The sequence below is a fragment of the Neopelma chrysocephalum genome, unplaced genomic scaffold (assembly GCF_003984885.1).
Source record: "Neopelma chrysocephalum unplaced genomic scaffold, ASM398488v2 Primary Assembly neopelma1_61b, whole genome shotgun sequence".
In the NCBI taxonomy this organism is placed as follows: domain Eukaryota; kingdom Metazoa; phylum Chordata; class Aves; order Passeriformes; family Pipridae; genus Neopelma; species Neopelma chrysocephalum.
In genome coordinates this window covers 1,810,687-1,820,368 of record NW_020897717.1, presented here as the reverse complement: position 1 = coordinate 1,820,368, position 9,682 = coordinate 1,810,687, and the positions used below count along the sequence as shown (strand labels likewise).

At 36.2% G+C, this 9,682-nt stretch overlaps 1 protein-coding gene across 8 annotated transcripts in view; it reads left to right on the top strand.

The window, feature by feature from the left end:
• The window catches only part of KIF6 (kinesin family member 6), a 165,561-nt gene that overhangs the window by 133,446 nt on the left and 22,433 nt on the right, over positions 1–9,682 (top strand). Inside the window, exon 17 of one of the 8 annotated variants that reach the window (XM_027681771.1) lies at positions 7,172–7,249. The exons of the other annotated variants lie outside the window; for them this stretch is intronic. Within the exon in view, the coding sequence (XP_027537572.1) occupies positions 7,172–7,200 (29 nt within the window). The 3' untranslated portion in view covers positions 7,201–7,249. The remainder of the gene's footprint in view (positions 1–7,171; positions 7,250–9,682) is intronic. 8 annotated transcript variants of the gene reach the window in all.

Below are 9,682 nucleotides of genomic sequence, written 5' to 3'. Positions count from 1 at the left end.
CTCCTCTCCTCTCCTCTCCTCTCCTCTCCTCTCCTCTCCTCTCCTCTTCTTCTTCAATCTAATGGTGGTGTCTTCAGTACAACATGGATTTTTTTTTCTTTAATTCACTCCAGGTTTTAATACTGTCTATTTACTAATTTTTTGCCACTTTAAGAAGTTACGACAAGATGAATCATAGCAATGCTGTTTCTGAGAATCCCTTTGTCAGTGTTTTGAAAAATGAAGTGATATATTCAGAATGCATGTTTCAGTTTGAATGATAATATCTGGATTTGTATATAGAAAATTGTGTTTCAAATGCTGTTTTAATAACTAAACTGCTTTTTGTAACATAGGTAAGCATAATTTTTCATGTCCTTACGAAATGCCATAGTAGTGACTTTACCAGCTGTACATTTACATTGTAAATATTCTATTAGTATTTTAAAAGGCAGCAGGCAACCCATGCATTTTTGCCTTTTGTTTTAAGCACTGGTGTCTGCCTATCATCACAAAGTCTGGACTGCACAAATTATTTTCCAGTATTTTCATTATTCTTTTAAATACTCTGGATATTTAGATTTAATATTTATTCTATGAGCTGGGGAGTATTATTTGCCTGCCTGTCTTTTTGAGTGAATGTTCTTCCAAGGAGTAACAGGTGTCAAGTCTCCCAGGAACTTCTCGACGACCAGAATGTCATCAAGATACTTTTACTGAAAACTGCGTGGTAAAAGTTCTAATTAAGAGTCTGTTGAAATCCCAACATGAAATAAAACACACCATTGTTTCAATTAGAAACCAAGTTAATATCTTCCAGCTGCCTTTTTTTTCCCTTAAAAAATTTTATGGTTAAAACTCTTGAAGAAGCTATTCTAGTTGGATTTTAGACAGTGTAGATTTGTTTCCCTCATGGCTGTGCTTAAGATGTGGATTTCTTATTAAAAGAAAACTCCACTACTAAGCCCATTGCTCTTAGCTATCTTTTTTAAAACACCATGTGCTGGAAGTTCACAAAGGACACAAATAGATGGGAGGTTTCATCAGAGACAAGGGATTGTACAGAACCAGAAACATTGAATATTTTGTGCAAAATTGCAAGATTCACTCTTAGGGTCACTTTCATCTTTATTAATTATAAAAATACTTTATTATGCAAATAACTTATTTTAGTTATCTTCAGTGAGATCTTTCAGAGTAACATGCTTAAAAGTATTTTTAGGCAGGATTTAAAATTCTTTTTTCATTACTAACTGCGTTTTTAGGGAGGATTTAAAATAAAATAATGTATACACTGCTTAAGTATTCACAGAACGAAAACATTGGGTCATCAGAATGTTGCTGGGTGTAAAAGATAGGAGGGAAGGGAGGAAAAAATTGCTTTTCCTGGAGTTTGCAGTGTTGTAGAAGAAATGTAGGGGTTTTATTTTATTCTAGTGAAATATTAAGATGCTTTTAACTGGCATTTCTGTAAAATACAGGACCTGATTCTTCATTTTCTTATTCCAGTTTTGCATAGATAGACCATGATTGCAAGCAGGCTAGTGTAACGTTATTTGCCAGCACTGGGGGGAGACTGAATCCTAAGTTGGACCTGCCTGATGACATAGGAAATCCTGTGATGTATTGTAATGGGAGGATGCTTCTATGGGGATGTAGTTATGTAGCAAAGGTGTGTTTTGTACAATTACTTTCCATAACAGAAGTAACTGAGCTGTGACTTGCACAGTTTTGCCTATTCAACTACATATTGAGTAGAGGCCTCTGTTGGGTCAACTCTGGAAGTTAGGAAGGACCCTTGAACGTACTCTTGACTGATCTGTCCATATCAGCAGAAATGTTTAGCAAATCTACAAGTCCCCCGGCTGTTCAGTCAGCTTCAAGCAGATTGGGACAAAACTTCATGCACAGAAGGATCATCCATTATGTGCGGTCTGAAAAGTTTTCTAAATTAACATGAATGTTAGTCTGCGACCAGTGGTGCAGCATCTTCAGCACAGCATGCCCCTCATCACTGATAATTACAGGTAGTTTATCAGTTTAGTTGAAATGGAGTTTTGCAGCTTACCATTTCAAATAATTTTCTTTTCATCACATTTCCCATGAGACTCCCTTCTCTTTTTGTGTAAGTTTTGAAATCTGGGCTAGTAGCAATTCTTGCTAGTAGCAATCTTTTCTTTTGGAATTCTCCTGAAAACATCAAAAGATGGCAAAACCTTTCTGCTTCTGGGGAGGTTTGTTGAGAATAAATTACTATCTAACTCCACTTTCTCTATAGAGCTATTTGAAATTTAAAAAAAAAGCAGAAGAAATGTGGGTCTTTGTAAGGAATCTGCATCCTTTGTATGGATTTCAGCATTAAGGTGCAGTTTTATCAATATTTTATTAAAAACAAACAAAAAAACCAAACAAAACCTCCACTTGTTTTTCCTGGGTTTGTAACTTGAGTTTTAGGAATAAGATTCTTTATTTCTGCCATTACTCAAAAAGCTCTTCCAAAGTTTTTTTTAAGCAAAATTCCTTTGATAAAGCCCATAAAAAATAAAATTACTAGGTGAGTCAGAAATAACAGATATATTTGAACCCCTGATATTGCATACCAGCATTTGATTTAGTATGGCAAATGCCTGAGAGCAAGGCTTTTGGCATGTTATTTTTATATTTGATTTGTAACACATATTTGTTTTAAGCAAAAATAGAAAAATTTCTCCTTATCTTTGTACCCTCTGTAGCCTTTTCTATATCATCTTCTCCTACATTTTCAAAGCTAGACACCTGTTCTAAAGGTATTAGTATCAGCTTATATCCTTTTTCTTGCCGTGATGGGTGTTTCTTTACAGCATGTTTCATTCTGCTTACTCACCTTTCCTTGATTAGAAGTAAAAGAACATGATCAATACCAGAATAAAGCAGGGACAGACAGTGCTGTATAATTAATGTATCAGAGTACTCCTGCAGGAATATTCTAGCCAGTGTTAGGAAAGAATTTCAAGAAACGATTCCTCCAGTACTTGTGGTGCTGTCACTACCATATATCCCATCTATACCTGATGGAAAGAAAATATGTTGTTTGACACATTTCTGCATATCTGAAGAGTTAGAATGGGGAACTGCTGCTCCCAGTTGTCCAGAGTGTTAGATCATAGAATCGCAGAATTATTTGGGTTGGAAGGGACATTTAAATATCATCCAGACCAACCTTCCAGCCATGGGCAGGGAGAACATCTTTCACTAAATCAGGTTGCTCACGGCTCCATCCAGTCTGACCTTGAACCTTCCAATGTGGCCCATGCCAGTAGAAAACCCCACCGGGGTTTGTATCTGGTGTATAAGTGTATGATAGTTCTCTGCAACCATTGCAGTGTTTTACAGACATATATAACATTAATTAGACTAATAATTATAACTGTCTTGAAGTCATCTGCTGTGATCTGTATCAATGGAAAGCACATCTCACTTCCAAACTGCTGGTTTGCATCAGAGTTGATCTGTTATTTAAATAAATCCATATTTAAATAAAATGACCTTGGTTTCTTTCACTTCTTTACATCTTGTAACTGAGATGACATTTAACATTTTTCATATGAAGCAGAAGATTCTTGATCTGTTCTGATGCCATGAAATGAAGAGACACAAGTGTTTTCAATCACAAAATGACAGAAGCTGACCAAACTGGCAGTTTGTGTTTTCCCACACAAATCCAGCACAGTCCATGGAGAATAATAGATGGCCTGTTTCGAGACCATCATTCTTGGTGCTGAAAAATGATATCTTATGTATGGGCTAAATAAAGCACTTCAGAGAAATAATCTCTTTGAAGTCCAGAATTTTAAGGGGGTTTTTTTTGTTTGTTTTTTCTATTTTTTTTTTTTTTGTGTGTGTGGTTTTTGGTTGGTTGGTTGGTTGGTTGGGTTGGGTTGGTTTGGTTTGGGTTTTTTTGTGGGAGATAAAGCAACATGTCCCCAGTACTACTAATTATCCAAAGGCTAAAGTATGACAAAGAGCAGTGTAGTCAGTTTGCAGTAGCCTCAGAATAAGGGAAAGATTTCTCTTAGAAAATCATAATTTTGATATGCACAATATTTCTGTGTGTTATGTTCTTCTATACATTTGTAGTTCAAATGTCAAGCAACAGTGGTGTTTTTTGTGAAAGTTCCCTGTTCTTGTGCATGCAGGGAACTTATTTTAGTCCTAAGGTGACCTCTAGTGGTACCAAGGCCACTGTTTTTCAGTGATGGATTTGATTTCTTTAGTGTATTTCAAAGAAAATAGGAATTCTGAGAGTGACAGAAAGCTGGTAACATTGTGCTTAAAAAGGATGATGATTTTTCACTGTTGTTAAGACAAAGATACCAATAGCAAAACTTGATGAAAATTCAGAAACCAGTACCTCTTGGCCTTTTTTGAAAAGCTATACTCTGACAAAGATAAAGCTGCTTTTGAATTTGCTTTGTAGAATTATTGTAGCATATTAAGTGCTTTTACAAATATTTACCAAATCAGTTTTTAAGCAAGTGCTTGAAATATAAGTACTTATATAGGACGTTACAGGTAGATTAGAGAAGCTTGTTATTTTAGTGTATTTAAGTCATTGCAGTTATTTCAGATTTGTCTTGGTGGGAAAAAGCATAGACTTTAGCCTGTGGTAACTGTGAAGTTAGACACCATAACAAACTTACTCTCTTGGTTTTGCATGCTGTTTTGTGCTTCAAGTCAGCACAGTTTATGGCTAAAACTATGAGCTCTTGAAGAGCTTTTGTATTTCTGTATCTACCAAGTCCTTCTGTAAAGATGTTCACAATCAGGAAAAAGAACCATGGATTTGAAGCAGCAGCTAAACAAGCAGCAATGATTTTTTTTCCCACAGTACCTGAGATTTCTTCTTAGGTAATATGTTTTGGGGGTTTTCCACTATTACATTGGAATTAAGTTTAAAACTGTAAGAGTATGCACTATAAGAAGACTCTTCTTATACCTGTCCCTTCAGGCCTCAATCTTACACAGACCTTTCTTTCCATAGGTTTCTCTTCAGTCTTTCTAGGGTATTTTGTAGGGTTTTTTATGTTTTTTTCTGTTACTCTTTTAGCAAGTTTTTCTAGGTACGATGCTAAATTCTAGAGACAGGCATGAGTTTTCCCTTTCATTCTGTCTTCAAGGAAGAGAATATTGCATCTTTACTGGAAGTCTTTGCAAATATCTCCTCTTGAACTGTCAGAGAAAATTCTGAGATTACTTGTGTGTTCCTATTAAGCTTCCCATGTGACCCACACACTTCAGCTATCATATCTCAGAAAAGAGCAAAGACATCTTTGGATCAAGCGATATTTTTATTAAAAGTCATGAACTTGTAGCACAACTATTCAGTTCTCAGTTTTATTGACACTGACTTAGGCATTTCACTGTTGTTGGAACAGCTTGCAGTCTCTGTTAGCTTTCTTGGAATAAGTATTTCTTCTGAAATACTGAAAAGTTCAGTGCAAATTGCATTGAACTCCTGGTTTCTAGCAAGTAAGCAAGGCAGAATCTGGAGATAAAGCTCTCATTCTCTAGTTTGATCTACTAAATTAAAATATTAAGATTCTATGAGGATAATTACACATTGAAAGAGGTCATCAGAGAAGTTAGTAGGATCCCTGTCCATGGAGTTTTTCACAACATGTCTGGACAACCTAGTCTGATTCAGTTTTTACTAAACTTTGAGCAGTAGCTTGGACCGTGCAGCCTTCCAAGGTCCCTTCCACCCACAATGATTCTATAACTCTTAAGACAGGACTTGAAGTGGAGTGAGCAAAAAATGGACTTGGTTCTATGCACACAGGCTACTGATTCTAGGCCTAAGCTTGTTTGCTTTATCTTTGGGTAGCCTCTCTCTATTGGCTCTAAAAAGTTTGTAGAAAGTTTAACTAAGGTGCTGTAAACTTCTTTCTTCCAACCATGTCCAGTGGGTGTATTGGGCAGCTTGACTAGTTCTATATCAGTCAAGGTTTTCTCTGTGAAAGCTCTCTGAAATAAACAAAAGTTCTGTTTAATCTAATGAACTGTAAACAACAAATGGAGCTCTTTCATGTCTGTATTTTTTTGAGTTTTTCAAAGTAGTGGTCAAAACTAGAATAGCAATTTCTATCTATCTGATCATATAAAGGATAGAGTGAATGAGAAATAGCATGGCTAATGTGACTTCCAGTGTTTCAGAACAATCTTCAGATCTGGTAAAAAACTTCTCCCATTTTACTTTTTGCTGAAAGAGCTAAAGGAAATTAATTCACTGCTTTTCCGCTCAAAATTTTTGGCATATTTAGGATCACAGAAAATAATGTCTTCAAATAAGTAGCTATTAGTAATATCCTACAAATGTGCAGAGGTTGGATATACTTCTCCAGATAAGAATCTTGTGCATCAGTTGTAATTGTTTCTGGATATATCAGGATTGTCTCTTCTCAGTATATGGTACAGAGTAATTCATCCAACAGCTACCAGAACATCAAGCTCAATGTCCTTTCCTTCATAAGCCATAGAAAAGAGCTGAATTATGAGAAATCCCTAAATACCTCTTTATTTCTTGTACCTTCTTGAGCTGGTAGCCAGCACAGACAGCCCAGCTGTTCTGCAGCTGCAGCTGATAGGTGTGTGCATGGGAAGACCAGCAAAAGTGCAGCACTTGATGTGGGATATGAGTATGGCCAGCAGGGATAGGGCATCCCAAAACCATAATCTGGCCCCTATAACTGCCCGAGTTGTACATGATCCTAATCAAACACATATGCTAGAACACTGAACAACATCAAAATGGATCTTAAAGAATAACATTCCTGGTGACATGAAATCCTATATTGGAGCTTCAGAAATTTTCTGGAAAAGTTACACAATATTTTAAAAAGCATTCAGGAAACTGTTTTAGAAAACAAATGGAGTAGCCATGTGGGAAAGTAGAAACAAAAATTTCTGTAGTACTTTTGTCTTTATTGTACACTTAAGTGAGGTGAAGTCTTAACACATATCTCTGCTATTTGCACAGAAAAAAAACACCAGATCCATGATAAAGGGCTTCAGGCCTAACACCTTTTGTCTTCCTTGGGCCAAGAGTTAAACTAAACACTTTACAGTGCAACCCCAAGCTCATAATATATTGATTTCACCAATAATGGTGTGTCTTTTCTTTCTGTTTTCTATCTCATCTACTTCTCTTTTGCAGATGAAAGGACTTTTACTAATACCTTGTAACAGAAAGATCAAAATTGTTCGGACTAATACTGCCACATGCATTTATTTGGTTGGTATTCACTTCTAGAATCAAGGTCAAAACCTCCTTTATTGTCTAACTTGAAGTTACACATCAGTTTCAGGACCCACCTATACACAGCTGAAACAGAAGCAGTGAAGTATAAAAATGTATGTTTATTTTTCTTTAATATTCTTGCAAATGAGGTTGCTATAAATTTAGCATACAGTCCAAAATAAATGCTTCTGTGCATTGTCACAAGTGTTTGTACTGACAACCACAGACAGAGTTCTACAGAGAATGCAGGTAAAACACCCCTTCTATTTAGAAAACACTAGGCCTATTGAATTGATCCCACAGTTGCTACATGCACCAAACGCCTAAATGTGACCTGCAAGTACAGGATTTACTCTGCATGGCTGTGTATACTCATGCACAATAAGGCTGGCACTTCTCAGAACTGAGAATTCCAGCAAGAAATATGGATGCCCTAAGCCTCAATATTGCTTCTGTGCTCTGCGACACTCAGCGTGACTGCACCTAGGTATTTCTTATTCGTAGGAAAGTTGTGCTATATTATTCTCAGTCAAGTTCTTATCTTGACCAGGCATTACTTTACAAAAGTTGTGGTGGTGTCTTATTGCAACTGCAGTCTGCATATTGGTAGTAGAGTTTTCCTAATGTCTCGGATTTATGATAAAGAACTGACTTCAGAAGTATTTTCCATCCTTTTCTTTCAAGAAGAGCATGACAAAGCTTAGCAAAGAGATTTTTTCCCATGAAAGCTCTTGGATGTTGTAAAAATTAATGCTTACAAAGCCTCAAAGCTTATGGGTGACAAACGACACCTCTTCTTGGGAGGCAGAGAAAGATCATTCAAATATATCAGGTATGATTTTATCTAGTATTATGAACAAGATAAATGATGCAACAGTAATCTCATGTAATCAAATGGTAAAATGTATTTATTAAGTGTACGCAAGAATCTGAGTTAGTATGAGGTTCTTGGCTAAGACCCAGCTATGTTACCATTCCACAAGATTAACTGGCATGTATGGAAGATATTAAACTTGAAGCTGCTTTCCCTCCCCCTCAACCCTAGTATATTTTACTTGTATATTTGGAAACCAACAGAGAATTTTTAGCCACGATGGTTTCAGAAACTTTCATGGCTTAAGTGCAGCTGATGTGAAGGTAACACCTTCTATTTTGTATGCCATGTATTTTGAGGAGCAAATTTATAGATGACTAGTTTCAAAGAAGAAACTTGAGGGAATTGAAGTGTGTCTGTATTTAGACAAAGCAGTTCACTGATATGGGAAAAAAAAGGTCTGCTTTCCAGGTGTACATTGGAAGTTAGTTAGTTTGAGCCAATATTAAGCCAGTAAAACAATAAACAATGCAAAAATCCAAACCAAAACAAAAAACGAACAGAACCAAACTCAAAAACAAAACAAAAAAACCAGCATACCAATGGACTCTTTTAATAAATTCAGTGATTAAAATCAAAATCAAAATCTAGAAAATACACGTCCCCAACCCCCTCTACATTCATTAACTTGTAAAATGCTGGAAATAGGACAGTTTGTTTCAGTGTTTCCTCATGACAAATTGGCTGAAACTGTAAAAAAATCTTTTATATTAGGGTTAGGGAAATTGCTCTAAAACCCACAATATAAACTCATCCAAGCACTAGGATATTTTCCTCTCTTCCTGGGTTGGATGTGCATACTCATCTTTGATTTTGTATAAGGTACACACATGGTGCCCAGTGACAAACATAGGCTGACATGGCCTAGGGGAGGAATAAAAAAGAAAAGGGGGGCAATTACTTGTAAGCTGATCCTTAACGATGGATGGGTAGTTCTGTTTTAAAAAACCAAATGACAACATATGGTCCAGTTTGAAAGCACTAAAGCCCGAGTTTGCCAAAAGCTCCAAAGCTGATAAATAAAGCAGTAAATATGTTAATGGGATACTAAAGTCAATTCTAAATTTGGTTACTTCAAGTGACTATAAATTTAAGCAGATAAACACAAGACTATCTAGTGAAAAAATGAAAATATTTGACTGCAAAAGTACAGCTGGAGGGCAGGGCACAATGTTATTTGAGGCACAAGACAATAAATCCCTAGGAGTTTGACTTCTGGGATACACTCAGGTCGAGAAATATACGAGTGCTCCAGAGAGTATAAAGTTCAGGGTCACAGAGAGTTTCTTGCAAAATTTTCTGACTCTAAACAAGAATCTGCCAGAGTATTTCGTGTTGTTGCCAGCTTGCAGTAAACCATGGTGATAACACTTGGTATCTCATGCTAGAAATAGTGTTTTTCATCCATGCTTTCCATATTGCTTTGCAATAGTGGTCCAGTTAGCAGGTGCTGTAATTTCTTTCTGGTACTGTGTGTTTTGGTGATGTGGAATGTGCTGTAAAATTTACTACTTCCTGTGCTCCAAAATTGGCCCTTTCATTAGAATAAAATA